General features: G+C 40.0%; 1 protein-coding gene across 7 annotated transcripts in view; it reads left to right on the plus strand.

The window, feature by feature from the left end:
- Positions 1-5,732: 5,732 nt before the first annotated feature.
- Positions 5,733-18,880, plus strand: part of HERC4 (HECT and RLD domain containing E3 ubiquitin protein ligase 4) — a 41,560-nt gene continuing 28,412 nt past the window's right edge. Inside the window, exons 1-8 of one of the 7 annotated variants that reach the window (XM_063307558.1) lie at positions 5,733-5,957; positions 9,706-9,797; positions 11,951-12,236; positions 13,531-13,690; positions 15,068-15,144; positions 15,816-16,037; positions 16,460-16,551; positions 18,498-18,628. In XM_063307558.1, the coding sequence (XP_063163628.1) occupies positions 12,011-12,236; positions 13,531-13,690; positions 15,068-15,144; positions 15,816-16,037; positions 16,460-16,551; positions 18,498-18,628 (908 nt within the window). In that variant the 5' untranslated portion in view covers positions 5,733-5,957; positions 9,706-9,797; positions 11,951-12,010. The remainder of the gene's footprint in view (positions 5,958-9,705; positions 9,798-11,950; positions 12,237-13,530; positions 13,691-15,067; positions 15,145-15,815; positions 16,038-16,459; positions 16,552-18,497; positions 18,629-18,880) is intronic. The other 6 variants (XM_063307557.1, XR_010068236.1, XR_010068235.1 and 3 more) reach the window with 6 other exon arrangements.

Consider the following 18,880-nt stretch of genomic DNA (forward strand, 5'->3'; position numbering starts at 1 on the left):
CACAAAATAAACACAAAGCATTACATAAAAGCACAACAGGATTATGAGGGGAACAAGAAAACATGACCTATCACAGCATCACCCCATCTAAAACGGATATGCCCACACAATCTCACCCAAGCCTTGGGGAGAGAAGCAGGTTTTTCAAGACTGCTTGAAGGTGGGCAAGATGGGCTTGGGGTGGGGCATATGGATCTCCAGAGGGAAGTTGTTCCAAAGGGCAGGGGCAGCAATCAAGAAGGCCCACTTCCTGGATCCCCCAGATGGCATTGTTTAATCGATGGGAGCGGAAGCAAGCCAATCTTGTCAAAGCTAACAGGACAGGCAGACACTAGGGGGAGAGGTCGCCCCTATGTAATTCAGGGTTTTATAGGGAGTAAACAGCCTCTTGAGTTACATCCAGGAGCCAACTGGAACCAGTGCAGCACCTCACGGAGCAGAGGTGTTAAATGGGCACAATGTCCTTGCCTATCCCTGTTCGTGCTGCTGTGTTCTGGATCAGCTGTAGTTTCTGGGTGATCTTCAAGGGCAGATGTGTGTGTGTGTGTGTGTCTGTAAATATATACACATATATCCTGCCCTTTCGGAGGGAAGGTTGAAATTAAGACCGCAGGTCATGTGCTTCTGTGCTGTTTTTTTTTAATAGAAACCAACAAGATACGAATATTTCCCCATGCAAAACACAATACCCGGGCAGGTCGGAGGCTGATTCCCTTGGTCTCTTGCTAGCTGACCAGGAGGCGGGAATTTCAGACAGTGTAGCCCAGTTCTGGATCAGAGCTGTGATCAAATGCAAACAACTCCTCTGAGTGAGTGATGCTGAACCTTACCTAGGTTCCCATAACTCAATGTATTCTATAATCTTTCCCGCTTTTTTCCTTTCCTCCCCCCCTTTTTCCCTGTTAAATATACTCATACCGTTCTATGCCTTATTTTGCTATTTCTTTGTTGTAGTTGGTTAGATCATAACTGTCATCATTCCAACAAAGCCCAGTAGATTAGCATAGCTTTACGTTCTCATGGCATTTTATAAATCCTACTACTGCTTATGTCTTATTTATAGTTATCTATCTTAGTTACCTGTAGCATTCAGATTGATTGTAATCTTATATGTCTTTCCCAGGTTTTTATCTCTGTACCTCGTAATTTTACATTAATGTTATTTTTGCTTTATTTTATTCTATCAATGTGATTTTTATTTTTACTTCTATTTTAGAGTGTTATGAGTTTTATGCTGTTCTACAACCAAAATAAAGAAACAACAGCAACACATGCATATATGTGTATGTCTTGTAGTTGCATAGGGGATTATAACAATACTCTGTAAAAACACAGTCTTCTTTCCTTGTTTTTAGAGGTCTCTTTGGGGCATAAAGGATTTCAGAATATGCGCCTCTTATTGTAAATATTTTGTTCATCGCTGATCTATCTGTCTCCATTTTACCAACGAGGGAGGGAAAATAAAAAAACATGTTCCCCTTTTCAGGATTTTCATATTTCTAGGTATAGCCAGAGAGATGTTTGCTGGTCCTATACTGCACAGGAAGAAATGTCCTAACATTTTTTTCCCCTTCTGTCACTCGGTGCAATGTAGACTAGCCTCCTCATGGTGCACGCTGGGCAACGTGACTTGTCACGGCTAAATAGTCTACACACCTGGCTGCTGGACCTCACGAGGATTTCCCAGCAAGAAAAAGCAGCATGAACACCGAACTGCTATGCCATATGATTTAAAAAAAAATTATTCCCTCCTTGTCATAAGAGGAGAAAATAAGAGATGCTATTAATGGGTATTTTTATCATCATACTAATATACATACCGTAAGTATATTACAAATATGAATTTCAACTGATGTCTAACTTGACCCTGAATCACTTATTTGTCTGTTCCCCTGCCCCACACATATTCTGAAATCCTTTATGCCCCAAAGAGACCTCTAAAAACAAGGAAAGAAGACTGTGTTTTTACAGAGTATTGTTATAATCCCCTATGCAACTGTATCTATCCTATATCAACATTTGCAGGCAGGTACTTCTTTTTATTGGACCCCTCTGTTCTAGACAATTATGGTCCAGTCCCCAATCTTCCCTTTGTGGGGAAAGTTGTGCAAAAGGTGGTCAGATGGCAGCTACAGAGGATCTTGGAGGAAATGGATTATCTGGACCTACTTCAGTTAGGTTTCAAACTGAGATACAAAACAGAGATGGCATTAATTGTCAATGACTTTTGGAGGAGGTAGGATAGGGGTGGTTCATCCATCCTTGTGCTCCTTCATCTCTCAGTAGCTTTCAGTACCATCAACCACAGTACGCCTATGCCTACAATGCTCATGACCAACAAGCCACATGATTATATAGTTCTCTTCTTGATTGGAAAATTAGGATATATTCTGAAAACTCTGTTGTGACTAACAAAGCAAAGCCTTAGGACCCTGTATCTTCACTGAGTACAATTTGTGGCAAAGACTATGACAGGGTCACACACCATGCCAAGACACAAGGTGGTTTTGTTTTGGCTCAGCATCTTGTATGAAGCTAGACCATTGTCATTTACTCAATAATCAATAGTTAAATAAACCACAGCTTAACTCAATGGACAGACTAGCTTGTAACAGTATTCATAGTCAATTGGAGTTGCCTCTATGGTTGCTGGGTTCCAACAACATAAATGTTAAACAAATGTGTTGAAAACCAAGGTTTTAACTCTGGAATTATCAAAGTTTTCCCTACACTTTATTGTGATTTCCCCCCATTTGGGGGAAGCCTTTTGATGAGCCCAGCCCACAAATAGATGCCAAATTTAGAGAGCGGAAATCCCAATAGAGCTGCATGTCAGCAATTTGGAGAAAGCTCTATCCCAACTTTGTCTTAATCTGCCAGAAGTTGCATTCTGAGTGATCCAAACAATAAAGGGATTATCACCTAAAGCGAAACGTATTTCATACAGCAGGAATGAATAATGCCTGAGATACCACTCCAAGCATCATCCAAATGTCCTGACAAATTGTAATATTTAAGGTGACAGAAGGGAAATTCTTGACTATATTAGTAACTTAATATATTAAATATTATGAAAGTTATCTGTATTTACTTAATGAAAATTAAATCCAACTTAATTTTAGCTGAATTTTAATTTATTTTAAAAGAAGTGAAATCAAACTGACTTTTTTGTCTTGCCCCATCCATTACTTTGCCCTTCCCTGCACACTTTTTGGAGCATTGTTCCTGGTATGCTACTGAAAAGCTAAGTGTGGTCCTCAGCTGAAAAAAAAATTATGCGCCCTTTGATTAGAAAGTCCCCACTACAGCAGAACAGCAGGCTACATTTTCTGCCATGGAGGAAATGGATGGTTAACTTCCTCTCTCCCCCCAAGAACCTTTCCTGCAGCCATGTCAAGCTCTTTTTGGCAGCCCCTGTGACCCTAGCTGAAAATATTCCTTAATAAAGGGCTGCAGTGTATTCACAGAAGGAAATATCTACAGTATTATTCTGTTTGTCATGGCCTCTCAGCCTGGGAAGCCAAAGGTTCTGCCTCAGGGTTATTTTCTTAGGCATTACGTAGCATATTTGAATTATTTTATATATATACATACATACATATAATCTGTTCAATTGTGTCCGATTCCCAGAGACTGCCTGGACAAGTCCTTGCTGTTTTCTTGGCAAGGTTTGCCACTGGTTTGCCATTGCCTCCTTCCTGGGGCTGTTATCAGGCTTTATACTGCAAAGGGAACACTTGAATTGGGCTCAGAAAGCAACTGCTGGCAACGTAGCTGTTTCAAAACTAAGGACAAGGCGGCAGCATTTGCCAATCCTGCCATTAGCACATTCTTGGCTGGCTGGGATTTCTTGATGCAGCCAGGAGGTTACCTGCACATATCACCCTGAAATCAGGTTTCTCTCCTCCAATAGGCGGCTTCTGAAACAGCCAGAACAGAAAACAAATGAGAAAATGCTTTGGCTGGTGTAGGAATGCTAGTGGACATTGTTGATGCTGGTTATGCTATCTGGAGCTGATGCAAGATACAGTATAATTTTGGGAGGGTTATCAGTTCTTCATGCCATATGGAAGCTCGCTTGCTTGTCTATCAACAGAAGAGGTCTGTGAAAGGGTTCTGCTATGGCCTCATGCATAATGTTTACAAATTAGGCTACTGATCCAATAAAATCAGCCCTTATGATTATTTAAAATATGTTTAATTAGTTACAGAATGAAAAACAGTAACAGCAAGTCATTATTAAAACAAACCCTTACAAAAGCATAGGTGGAAGGCAGATAAGGTCATTCTTCTAATATAGCACCTTCTGGATATATGGATCACTCATATTAGAACAAAGATATGAGAGAGAGAGGAACCTGCTATCTGCAGGACTATGGTTTCTATTCATCATCAGATTTATAAATACATCATTTTACTACAGCAGACTATCAGAGTAGTACACTATCATGCCAGGGCTGTAAACAGATCTCTCTAGCTCCCTGTATTAAGCCAGGGAAAGGAAATCGATGGGCAAAAGGTGTTAAGTGCATAGAATGTGCCCTAAATGCCACTTTCCCTGATGCACTTAACGAAGAGGAGAGTTTAGGGTGCTTTGTGCTGGCCCAGATGATTCCCACCCAGTTTAAGAGATTTGAAGGTTACAGTCAAACTTAAGTGAGAAGCAGTCATTTTACTGATGATAGTTTACCCGCTGATTTGCAATGGAAGACTTGATACCTGCTTGGGCCACTCACGCCTATTACGACGCCCCCGGATGAGTCCCCATATCTAATACAAAGGACTAGGATTACAGTATGTGGGCTGATCATAGGAAGGGAACGTCACTCCAAATCCATGCTTCTAGCTTACAACCTATGTTTGCAAGATACAGGTATTCATCCAACGCAGTGTTTCTCAAACCTGGCAACTTTAAGCTGTGTGGACTTCAACTCCCAGAATTCCCCAGTCAGTATGCTGGCTTGCCAGGTTGCCAGGTTTGAGAAACACTTTAACACATACAGATGGTGTGACGGCCATTCATTGTCCATGCTGCAGATGTTACTAGCTTGCTCGCAATCACCCGGGAATCAATCACTTCTCCCTCCCAACGATGGGATTTAGGTTGATTTCCAAATGAATTTTTAATCCTAAACGACACCAGCAAGATCATTTGCTGATTTTTGTGTGACTATCTCCTGGAGAATTCCCTCCTGTTCTGCCCCTAAAGGAAACTTCTCCGACTGGAGGGCCAGACCAACTCTGCTCAGCAGTCATGCCCCATCCGAGGGCGCAAAGCCGCTCGGGGGCCCGGGGCTTCCCTGCACAAGCCACGCTGGAGTGGAGGGAGATCAGTGGGCTGCAACCGCATGGCAGCTCGTACCACGTTCGGATAATCCGGTAAAATCCGGTGTATGGCCACGATCCGGGTAACCACGAGAGGGCAGTGAAGAGCCAGCTGCTGCCTGCCTCTCCGGACTGGCATCGGGGTGTCGCCCTAGTCCATGCGCAGCGCAGCCCGCCCGTGCGAAGGCTGGGCCCCGTGGCGCGCGACGGCCCCGCAGCAAAGCGAGGCCAGGTTTGGCCTGGCAGAGGCTGCCCCCGGTCTCCAGCGACGCTCCGGGCAGAAAACGGCGCCCGAGGTCCGTGCCGCGCGGGCCCCGCGGCCCAGAGGCGCACCGCGTCTGCCCAAGGGGCGAGCATCGGCGCATCTTTCCCAGGGAGCCCCGAACAGAAGCGGGAGGAGAAGGCGCCGCGGGCCGCCCTCGCCGCCTCTCTCTCGGGCGGGCTGGGAAGGGCTGCCCCGTGCAGCGTCTCCCGTCCTATCGGGGCCCTCCGCGAGCGGGCGAGGCGCTTGCGCGTTGCGCGTGCCGAGCCGGCGATTTTGGGCCTGTTTCCCTGCCTTGTTTTCGAGCCCGGCCGGGAGGCAGCCTCGCCGCTTTCCCTCCCGACACGGGGAGGGACGTGCGCCGGCCATGGTGAGTCCAGCCCGGGCGGGTGGCTTCCCGGCGCGGAGAGGAGGCCGCGGGGCCGCGAGGGAAGGCGCGGGTGGAGCCGGGGCTCGCCGGAGAGGCGGTTTGGGAGGACGGCTCGGCGGGGCGCCTCTCCTCCTCCTGGGAGCTCGGAGGGACAGCCCAGGGGAGAGCTCCCAGCCGGCCGCTCCCCTCCTTTCCGCCCCGGCGGGGCGGCCTTCTGGGGAGCGCCTTTGGGTCTTCTGACAGCTCGTCTCCCTTCTCCGCTTTTATCGAAGAGGGAAGGGAAGGAACCTCCTTCATAAGGATTGCAGGCCCTGTCGGGCCCCCAGGCCGCCGAGCTGCCAGGAGTGTGGGCGAGCAAAGGAGCCGAAAAAGGTTAAAATTGGCTCCCCCCGTGAGACGCAGGGCGAGCCTCCCGCCCAAATTAGTGGAGGAGAAAGCTGTGGGTTGGTCCTAGCCATGTTGTAAGGATACCCCAAGTTCAAAACTAGCAGCCTCCCAGTTGCTGGAGAAGATGGGAGGGCGTAAGCAGATCGTGCTTATCTACTTTGACATGTTCTTCCCACCGGCATCTGTTTGGCTGCTGGGAGAAACAAGGGGTTGGGGTTGATGGACCTTTGCTTTCACTGAAAACTCTTCTATTGGTGGTTATCTTCTTCCCCAGTTGGCCAGAAATGCAGGCTGACCTCTTCAAAAGCAAATTCCTACAAATTCCTTTTTGTTTTGCTTCCACAAGTAAAATGGCTGCAGATGGTTGTTTGTAGGGTGAAAAGTGAAATCTGAAGAAAAAGTGTAAAATACCATTGAGGGGGCAGTGCCCCCTTTGTTTTGGGCACTGTTCCATCATTATCTGAAAGCCTGTGGTTTGATCAATCCTGTAGCCCAACTTTTTATTTAGAACTCACATTGTTTTCAGTGGAGCTTACTTCTAAGTAAGGGAGCATTGGATTGCAGTTGTGTGGTTCAATCCATGCTTGTTCTTTTTCATTGCATCAGTCTCAGCTACATAACCTGAAACTTTTGCTTGGGATCTGCCCTGTTGTGAAAGACATGAAACTTGCTGTCTAATATTTTTTCTTGCACATGGCCTTCTTCCAAGGTATACAAACCTGTTCTGTATATCATATAACTAAGATGACTCCTTGGTAAGTCGCATTATGTTTGGAAACTTACTTCCACATAAGTGCATATAGTAGTATAATCTTAGAGTTCACTAATTTAATGCTCTTTTTATGATAGAGGTTCCCATTAATATGTAATAATTGAAACCTTAGACATTTCTCCTTTTTCTTATGTCGACCACAAGTGATATATTGAGTTTCAGACATACATTTAATAATTAATTCTGTACTGTTCAGAGTGGCTTTGTAATTCCAGCTACCAACATTAAATTAAAACTGTTTGAAAAGAAGTTTGGTGTAGGATTAGGGTCTGTAAAAAAATAGGAAGATCAAGTGTGCTCTAGGTGCTGACTGTCTTACTACTCACTGATTAAATCAATGGTTGGCTGGGGAATTCTGGGAGTTGGTTCACCCAACTTAAAGTTGCCAAGGTTGAGAAACACTGGCTTAATTACAGAATAATGTAGATAATTCAAAAGAAAATGCAGAAGTGATACAGTCCCTGCTTATGGAGTTATGGTGAGAATAGCTCTTTTATATATGTGCCTATGATAGGAACATTTAAATATGCACATGTTAGTTCCATAGTCATATCAGAAAATGCTGAGTACAATGTTTTTCTCATTCTGTGGAAATGAAACCAAAAGCTGCTACCATTAAGACCATGTCTCCAGTTGCACCTAACAATGGCATCATCATGCCCAAAAGGTCTGTTTTCTACAGTAGATACTGCTATTTCTTCTGTGTCAAAAACACTAATGTATGATATCATCCTTACTTATATGGATGATAAGTTAAATAGCAGAGTGACACATTTACATGAGTAATGAGAATATTCAGGGCAGTGTTAATTGATGAAATATGCAGAGCTAAGACTTGGGAATGTGGAATTGAAGTTGAGGGCTTAATTGAAGTAGACATCAGAGATTCATAGGCAAGGAGCAGTAATTTTAAAATAAAGGACATGGTGACTTTTAAAGTAGAAATTTCAGAATCTGTCTCTGCTGTTTTTATCTCAAAGCTGGCAGTTATTTGTTAACTCTCCTATATATACTTTTGCTTCCCAAATCACTACTAGTTACCAAAATTATATGATGCTTTAAAAAAAAAGGAAATGTGGAATGATGTGCAATAAACATTAAATATCAATACATATCTGTTTAAAAGGTGGTGGAATGAAGGTTTTTTTTATCTTAGTTTTTAGTCTTACATAATGAGGTGGAGATGAGAGTATTCATAATCATCTTGAGTAAAGCATAAGACTGTGTTATATATAAGCGATGTTGCAGTAATGATTCATGCAGTGCATGCTCTGGAAAGCTTTAGGTTTATTCAGAAGATCTTTTCAGAATTCTTAGGTACATGAATAAAATAAAACCTGAATTCATGGAAATGCAATAGAACTGTTATCAGACTTTTTCTGCTTATTGTTGTTATTGTTACTATTATTATGAGACTTTTGTAAATGTTTAACAAAAACAAATATTTACAGTGCATTCACAGAGGTTAATTCAGTGAGGGCCCTTGTTTTCAGTGGGGCTTATTCCTGGATGTATATTTTACATTGTGCATCCTAAGGCAGTCTAACTGGAGATTTTCTTCACTAATGCTTCATCTCTTCTTGTTACCTACTAAAGATTTCAGGTAGAGGTTAAGCTACTATATCCATTGTAGGTGTTAGCAAATGGAATAACAATTTAAACCATGGCTTTTTAAGGGTAACATACAGCTGATTCTAAAACGTCAGTCTATAAACTTTAGTTGTTCAAAATTTTTCTAAGAGGGTGTATTCTCCCTGGCATACAGATATTATTAAAAAAAAAGATAGACTAACTTCTACACCAGTGTTTCTCAACCTTAGCAACTTTAAGGTGGGTAGCCTTCAACTCCCAGAATCCTGGAAGTTGAAGCCTACCCTTCTTAAAGTTGCTAAGGTTGGGAAACACTGTTCTACACTAACAAAGCTATATTATAACCCTTTCTTAATCTGTAAGAGAGTAGTGATATTGATACTGATTTTTAAAAAAAATTCTTTACGATATTGAAAAATGTGGGGATAGATTTTTATAGGTATTATGTACAGAGTTTTAAATAACTTGATGTAAATTGCAATTTACCTAAAACCTCTCTTTCAAGAATTGATATCTTGCTTTTCAACACTACTGTATTTGTCTTGTCACTTTTCTTGTTTTTACATGTGTTTGCTGTTGCTTCTTAAACAAACTTTGCACTGTGCCTAGTCATCATATTGCAAAATTAGTTCTTACTAAGTAGTCTGAGAGTGATGAGTTTTTTCAAATAATACCCATGCTGTGAGTTGCAGAATTGATTGTTTACTACATTTGATGATTATTCTCCCTGGAGCTGTGGTATAGTAGTATTATAGGGAGGGAGAAACTTTGTCCATTGCAGTGCAGAGTAGGGCTTTTTGTTTCTTTAATTAGTAGTTTCTTTTTTCTAATACATTTCTTGCTAATTAAATGCAAGTCATAAATTTATCATGTCTTTTCATTGAGAAACCTTTTTTAAAAAGTGCTCTGTTAATCAAAAGGTTAACTTGTAGATTATTTACTTGGGGTTGGGCAAATTTGGATTCCATTAATGTGTATCTGTTTATTTTCCTGCAATAGATTAAAATTGTACTTGCACTCGTTGGCATGAATGCATAAATACTGCTATGCACTCCTCAAGGCATCATCATCTTAAATGTCTCCTAAATGTGGTAGGATTTGGTTAATTACCTTCTATCTTTCAGTGTGAAGCAATATTTGAATCATGCTTAGCTAGGAAAAAATGTGTAGGATTCTAGGTTTGGGTGGGAAGTCATATTTGGAATTGGCCCAGATGGGAGAAATACATGTGAGAAATACATGGGTAGGATAATAATTTTCCATGTCTCCAAAATACCTTGGTATTTCTGGTGTGTTCCCATACCTATTTCTGATTTTCAACTGTTGACTGTAGTCCATTTTTTGTTAGCCTGTGCAATAAGCAGCATTTCAGATTTAAAATATAAAAGAGTTCTTTGAATTATGATCTGTTTGAGAGATGAGCGGCTTGTGGAGGATTTTTGGGTGAGAATACCCCATGAAATGCAGGTGGACCACAAGCTGCCCTAACCTGAATTGATTCGAACTTCTTTTGTGTTTAGTTTTGAAGGTGCCTGGGGGTAGAACATAAACATAAACCATCACTGCAACATTAGGCAGTTCTAAATTTAGGGAAACTACTCAAAGCACCACCTTTCTTACTCTGTGCCCAGAGCAAGTCCAGGAACACTTCAAAAGTTGCACTGTACTTCCAAAATTCTGCTTAGCAGTTAGGTGGACTCCTTCATGAATCTTCAATTGTGTATATAATTAATAGGAGAAAAAAATCTTTTTATGGTTTTTTATTATAAATGTATTTGATTTATATATTTCCTTTTTGTCTGAAAGAACATTCAAGGCAACTTGTAGTTGAAACAATGCATGCAGACTTACAAATGAATAAGTGTGTGTGTGAGTATGAGAGAGAGAGATATTAAAACATAAACAAAACAGTTGTCATTTGAAGATCTAGCAGAAGGGCTCCGCTGCTCTTAAAGAAGAGTGAGTGTCAAGCATGGCTTCTGAGAAAGTACATTTCCCAGGCTGTGATCAGTGCAGGAAAAGGCTGTCTTGGCCACGCCAGATGAATAAGCTTTTGGAGTAGAGGGAACTTTAGAAGGCTTTACCTGGAGATTAGTGCCCAAGCAGTTTCATTATGGAAGAGGTGATCCCTCTTATAATCAGATCCTAAACTGTATGGCTTTAAAAGTTAATTACTTGAAAAACATTTGGCTACCCGGGCCAGTCTTCAAGCATAGGCATTTCCCTAAGCAGTTATTTTTCAAAACTTTAACACCAAACCTCCCCAAAATTGAATTTGAAAACCTTGGAAAAGCATTATTATTCAAGATCTGCTTTAATTTTTAATTTGTGATGACTGCCCTATATTCTATGTTACACCTTTTTTATATTTTCAGGGTTTGTTTAGGTATTCCAAAATTTAACAGATTCCACAGCTTCTAACTTTATGAGTTGTTAGACTGGTTTAGGCTCACTGTTAAATAACTTAAATCAATTAGTGTTCTGTTTGTGGTTTTTTAAAAATATGTTTGAATTCTCAGGGGGGGGCGGTTTGAAACTGAGAACAATCTTCTGGTTATGTTCAGCTGTCCGGAGGACATGAGGGATGATTCCTGGGTTTCTCCTTAATCCGGAGAACACTTCTGGGCTCTAAATGTAACTAAACAAATTAGACTTTGGCTTGATCCTGCCTAAGTTTTTCAAGTGTGACCCCTGACATATCTTTAAAGAGCCAAATTACTCTAGGAATAACATAGCAACTACACACCATTACAAGAAATTCTGATGGTGTTGAGATCAAGAATTTTCAACTCATATAATTATTTGAAATAGTTTGATACTGTTTTTTGTGGGGGGTGCCTTCAAGTCATTGTTGACTCCTGGCAACTGTCTGGACATGTCCCTGCGGTTTTCTTGGCAAGATTTCAGAAGTGGGTTGCCATTGCCTCTTTCCTAAGGTTGAGAGAGAGTGATTAGCCTCCTATCTGGCTTGATGCCTAAGGCGGGACTAGAACTCCCGGTCTCCCGGTTTCTAGCCTGGTACCTTCACCAGTACACCAGACTGGCTTTCCAGTTAGATACGTTACAACAGTCATATTTCAAGTTATACATTTTGCTATTGTTTTGAAGGTATAGCCTTCACATAAGGAGATGTAAAATTCTTGCAGTGTTGTTATTTGGGCCAGTCACAAAAATTGACGGGTGGAAGTAGTGTTCCTTGATATAAATGCTAGCCCTTATTGACCAACCTTTCCTTCTTTGACAGTGATACTGGCGGAACACTTTTGCTCATTGAAACTGGCAGAATATTGAAAGAACTTGCAACATGTTATGTTGGGGAAATGCATCTTTTGGACAACTTGGATTGGGGGGTATTGATGAAGAGATTGTCCTGGAACCTAGAAGATGCAGCTTCTTTGTAAACAAAAAAGTTCAAGATGTAGGCTGTGGACTGAGACATACTGTGTTTGTCTTGGATGATGGGACTGTGTATACCTGCGGATGTAATGATTTAGGACAATTAGGTCATGAAAAATCTAGGAAACGACCAGGTAAGTTAAAAAAATATAATGATTGGATCCTGCACAGTTTTGGTTCTATATTTTGGTAACAGTTTTGTATGCTTGAATACATCTAACTGATTTGTAGCATCAAAATAATTTATAATTTATAGAGCTTTGCAACATTTTTACAGTCTGATACAGACTCGTTTTCATCTTATGGAATGTTTGATATAAAAGATCCCCTTCTGTGTGGCTTTCCATTCATATATGTATGGGATTATGTCCTTCCCAGTACAGTAGCCACATGTGTTTTAAAAGGAAAAAAACCCACTATTTTGGGTATTTTGTTTTTCATAGTTGAGGTAGATTAAATCCAGTCAATTTAAGTTCAAAAGTTGAAAATCTGATAAAACAGCACATAGATGTTTTGGACGATCCAGCATACCAGTGGCAGTGATAAGATAAATTTTGTTTGGCTTTACCTTTTAAAAATAATCCATGAGTTCCTACAGAAATATTTTCTTGGGAAGTATGGCACACTAGTAGTTCTAGAAATGTTTTGGCTAATCTGAATAACTAATGTATCCTTAAAAAAACAGCAACTGGTTTTTTTTTTTTAAACCTTTATATCACAGTCTCTTATTTGAAGAAAATGACAAAAATGCTAAAATGCTTTATTATAGTTCGGAAAATTTTGGAAAAATGAATCTTCTATTCGGTTTTGCTTTCTTCGGAGGGTAATGGGGCATAGTTTTTATTGTTAAATCCTCTGTGTATTAACTGCTTATGTGGGCAATGGTAGTATAATATTCAGTGTTTGTTATATTTTTTGATGACATTAGCTATTGATGCCCAAGGTCTTGGAGCAGAAATTTAGATGTTATAGTCTTTAGAAACAATTCAGACTTTAGCTTTCAACTGTATGAAAATCATTTCCAGACATAAGTAGATATAATTCAAGAAAATTGATATTTAAGGTCTCCTTTGTCTGTTTTTTTAATTAGTAATGGCTTCAGTGTTCTCCTAATTGTGCTGTTGTGGCTCACGGGAGAGAATTTAACCCATGTCAATTTTCTGATTAAAGAAAAATTCTCACTAAATTAATGAAGCTGCTTTTTCTACCATGAGTGAAAATATTTAGGGACCTGCAACTTGTCTATTAGGGAGAAAAATCCAGATCTTGCTAGGTGCAATTATTATAAGTAGACACATGGTTTCTCTGATTGTGACTTACCTTAAGCCAGAAATGGTTTAAAATGGACCTGATTTGTTTGTAAGCACATACTTTTTTGTTATTTCTATTGTTTAATATAAAATGTCACTTTTTTATTGATAATTATAGAGCAGGTTGGTGCCTTGGATGCTCAAAACATTGTCACTGTTTCATGCGGAGAAGCCCACACGTTAGCATTAAATGACAAGGGTCAGGTCTACGCCTGGGGTTTTGCTGCGGATGGACAGCTGGGCTTACCTGGCACTGAAGAATATACCAGAGTCCCCAAGTAAGACAGAATAATCAAATAATGTTTTTAAAATCCCTTCAGAAAATGCTTCTTTTTTGCAGTATCTTTAATTGCTTTGTCTGTGCACACTTGGAGTTTTTCAAATTCAGTTTTCTATAAAATAATTTGCATCAATATACTCCTGAGAACTGCTATACTGAAGCAACTACTAGACCTACCTGAGAATTTCCCTTTGAATCTTTCCTTAGCTGTATACTCAGAGTAGGCGGCACATAATTTTTTGTAATAAGTAAATACAGTGTTTATAAATGCTGATATTATTTATGAGATTCTAGTATGGAATGGAATGTAAGTTAAGCAGCATGATGGTAGTTCATTCCTGTATGTGGACTGGATCAAGATGAAATTTAGATTCAGTTAAATTAAAATTAAGTGAAATACTGATAATACCTCATTTATATAAAGATTTCCCTCGTCACATTCAGATTTAGCCATGCCTTTTGGGAGGTTTCTTGAGGCGACATCCCAAACATCTTTCCTAAAACTGGCTTGTTGCACTTTTTTCATTTTAGTATGAGAATGAGGTAACAACATGAATTCATTTACATTTTAACAGCTGCAAAAAAGCAAGTGGATATGTCTAAGTTTTTATTTATTCTGTAGAACATTTGGAAATTTATTTTGAACTCTGGTGCCATCCTTAAACGGTATAAACAGCATATTTTTTAACACTTAGCCTTAATACTCATGCAGCGTTTTAATTGTAATATCCTAAACATTGTAGAATTGCTATTGAACTTATTCATTTATTTTAAAATGTATTTATATGATATCCTTATTGATATCAAAAATTATTTTAATTGGATTAGAAAGAAGCCCCAACCTAATCAGATGCGTACTTATGACAGTAATAGTGTGCTTGCGCTAATATTCATCAGTTGGTAGCTGCTGTCTAGAATAGTAGATAGTTTCCAGTACTTAATAGAGCCTTAGGTGGCCTTAACTTAACAGCATTGCTGCATTATGTCCTGCATAAACCTGAAGCGGCTTCAAAACAGTTCACAGTATAACTGGACTAGAAGGCTCTGCTTGGGGCTGCAAAGCCCAGTGTGATTTAAATATACTCACTTGTACTGCATGCATCAAAATCAGATTGTGGTTTCATACTCTGGTTTCTTCTCTAGCATGAACAATCCTTGGCTGTCCAAGATATTGTAGGAATAGGAAAGTTAATTTACAATAGCTTCAGAACTGGAAACTTGTCATACCTCTTATTTATGTATTGAGAAATCAGCTTCTGTGGTTGATGTATTTAGGTATTTACTATGTATTTTTGCAATTTTCTTAAGGAAGTCATGTTTTAACTTTTTCTTTTGGTAAACGCTGTTCATTTAATACTTTCTTGTTTTCTCTTAGGAACATTAAAAGCTTGTCAGACATTCAAATAGTGCAGGTGGCCTGTGGCTACTACCATTCCCTTGCACTCTCTAAAGGTAAACCACATTCTTAGCTGCCTTTATATCTGTTTAATTTCAAAATATGTTCACTGCCACTAAGATCATACAAAAATTGTCTGTATAATAAGACATATGTATATCTGATCATTTGCTAGGGCAATGTTTCTCAACCTCAGCAACTTTAAGCTGTGTGGACTTCAACTCCCAGAATTCCCCAGCCAGCACATGCTGGCTAGGGAATTCTGGGAGTTGATCCACACAGCTTAAAGTTGCTGAGGTTGAGAAACACAGTGCTGGGGAAATGAAATATATTAAAGAGCCTTAAACACTTTGTTAGATACCTATCCAACTGTGCTCAAATGCATCTACTGCGTTCCATGCCTACTTCTTTTTCTCAAGTATCACCTCCAGTCCATTCTCTGTTGGCCTATGCAATGCGCCATATTCCAGATTTAAAAAGAAGGTCTTTGAGCTATGATACGTTTGAGAGATGGGCAGCTTCTGGAAGCTTTTATGAGTGAGAGTATCCCAAGTTGCCCTGACCTGTTTTGATTTCAGTCTTCTTTTGTGTATAATTTTGAACGTGCCTCTCTTCCTCTTGAATCCTTTCTGCCCCATTTGAATTTTGTGCTGAATGACATAATTTGATCCTTAAATTTGATTCTTACAGTGATTTTTAACTACTTGTCTTTGTTTCCTTTCAACAGGAAGTGAAGTTTTTTCCTGGGGTCAGAACAAGCATGGACAATTAGGATTAGGTTATGAATTTAAAAAACAGACTTCTCCACAAGTAATCAAATCTTTACTAGGGATCCCTTTTGCCCAAATAGCAGCAGGCGGTGCCCATAGCTTTGTACTTACTCTTTCTGGAGCAGTCTTTGGATGGGGACGAAACAAATTTGGACAACTTGGTCTTAATGATGAAAATGGTAAGATCTAAATTGCAGATTTTAAAATTAGCTTTTATGGTAAACATGGCTCTGTTCCTCTCAGTGCTCAGATCATTTGTGTTGATAGGTTGGAGCTGCCTGAATTACAAACCTTGCTGAAATCAGCTGTGGCTCGTACTAAACCGCAGTTCATGACTTAGCAATGCTCTGCATTCCTTAATTGTCAGAACAATAGCACTTTCAAAATGATGAATGAATTGTGTTAAGTATCCTTCTGAAATGTTGCTTCCTGTTGCCCTGCACCGCTGCTTGATGCAGTACGTTCTGTGAAATTATGAACTTTTAAATTATGTCGAAGTTCCTATTGCAGGCAGTCATATATCAAATGAGATAATTTCTACATTTGCGTGTGTGTGTAATTTGCCACAATTAATAATTTACCGAATTATTACAATTTTTAGATAGATATGTCCCCAGTCTTCTGAAGTCACTAAGATCCCAAAAAATTGTTTATATCTCCTGTGGAGAAGATCATACTGCAGCTCTTACAAAGGTGAGTTCTCTCTGTCTTTGGTTTCAGATTTTGGATGTGATGTGATGTGATGTGAAGGACTTGGTAGTTCTCGGTGGTCTTATCCCATATAATTGGGTTGCATCAATAGTGTAGCCAGGATTACCATGTCTGTCTGTGAAATCTATTAAGCTGCTTCCTGGTACTCTGATGCCTGAAAAATGGTTACCTTTTAATCACCATGAGAACTATGCTTAGGGCACTGTGCCACCAGAGTTCTGTGTTTTCTAATTCCATACCCAAGGGGGGCTGAGCTATGAGCACCCCTTTTTCCCTCCTGCCCCCATATTTCAGCCCTGATCATAGGGCCAATTCATATGCTAAAGTTGTATTATCTTTTTGAAACATATACATAATAAAATCACCAACTTGGGCAATGTACATAAATTTCCAGAATCTTCCCAAGGTACCAATTTAAAACCTAGATAGTAACTTGACTGTTTATCATTAATTTAACTTTAATTCTGCAATGCAGAATTTGATATACAGGTAGTTCTCACTTATTGACCATTCATTCAGGGATTGAAGTTACAACAGTGCTGAAAAAATAACTTTACAACCATTTACGACCATAAGTAAGTAAGTAAATAAATAAATTTACAGTCTTTGCATCATCCCTTAGTCATGTGATCACCATTATAACCTGTATGCGTTGTCCTTGCCTGACCTGTGTTTTTTTTCCTTTTTTCCCCCTTTGCAGAGCAGAGAGATTGAAGAGAAAGTGATTGCAGGAGAGTAAGCTGTTTGCCTTCTACACATCGAGGCTGGAAGCCACAGGCACGCTACGCAAACAGCTTACAGTACTCTCTTGAAATCTCTTCCTCTCCAATCTTTCTGCTCTGCAAGGGGGAGGGGGAGAAAAAAGCAATTTCTGTAGGCAATCTCTGCCTGACCCATCCCCCCTCCCTCCAATCTGAGAGAGATTTCAAGAGAGTAAGCTGTTTGCTCATCTACACATCTAGAGCAATGCGATCATGTAGAGAGCAGGAAAGGGTGAGGCAAAGGAAAGATTGCCTACAGAAATTATTTGCTTCCCCCCAACCCCGCTTTGGAGCAGAGAGATTGCAGAGAAGGAGATTTCAAGAGAGTCCTGTAAGCTGCTTGCATAGTGTGCCTGCGGCTCCCAGCCCCAGGCTGCTGTCACAATTGCACTGTTCTAGATGTGTAGAAGAGCAAACAGCTTACTCTCTTGAAATCTCTCTCCAATCTCTCCACCCTGTGAGTGGGGGAGAGAGAAAAAGCAATATCTGGAGGCAATCTCTCCTTTGCCAGATACCCCTCCCCCTGCAGAGCGGAGAGATTGGAGAGGAGGAGATTTCAAGAGAGTAAGCCGTTTGCTCCCAGTCCTGGGCTACGGCGCAATCACATTGCTTTGGATGTGTATAAGACAGTAAGGCACTCGAGCATTCCAAAGGGCGGAGGATTGGTTTGGAGGCAAACAAAAGCTGAAGGTGTGAAACTCGGTACAATAACCTTGTCTTTCCAGCCGGAAAGCACAGTCATGGTCATGTTATTTCCCATTTAGTGATTGCTTCATTTAGCGGCAAAGTTGCCAGTCCCAATTAGGGTCATTAAGCAAGGACTACCTGTAATTAGCTCTGGGGATTATCCATTCTCTAGGTTGGGAATTGATAGTGAGAAACTCACCTGCATTTTTGCAGTTGCTATTTTTACACCTTTGATTTACAGTTGATCAGGGCTTTTTGATTTGCAAATTACTCAGAAACTTGAAAGCATGTAATCATATTTTATTCCTTTTTAATTTTCATTAAATGAGTAAATTGTTTAGTATCTGAAATATATATTTATGACTTCAATCTATTTTTAAGCAATTTTATTTTGCTTTATGCATATTGGGCAGGTATTTGTACAGGTAAAAAATAGTGGAGACATTGACAGATTACATTCCAATTTGAAATATTTTTTAGGAAGGTGGAGTGTTTACTTTTGGAGCTGGAGGCTATGGGCAATTAGGTCATAATTCTACTGGACATGAGATAAACCCAAGAAAAGTTTTTGAACTTATGGGGAACATTGTCACACAAATTGCCTGTGGAAGGTAAGGTTGATCTTAGAATGGAACTGCAAAATTTAGTAATTTCATTGAATTTTCAGTAACTTGGAAAGTATCAAACTTAGATTGACTTTACAGCTATTATGATACAGTTTTCAGTTTTAGAAGAACAGGACTTGTTGCCCCAAATACTCTACTGTGATCCATTTATATATGAAATCTGCTGGGTTTATGGAATTCTATCAAGTTAGTTAATGGATAGGAAACAGAGTGTTGCATGTTGTTCGGTTTTTTGAA

This window comes from Candoia aspera, chromosome 6 (genome assembly GCF_035149785.1).
Source record: "Candoia aspera isolate rCanAsp1 chromosome 6, rCanAsp1.hap2, whole genome shotgun sequence".
Classification (NCBI taxonomy): Eukaryota; Metazoa; Chordata; class Lepidosauria; order Squamata; family Boidae; genus Candoia; species Candoia aspera.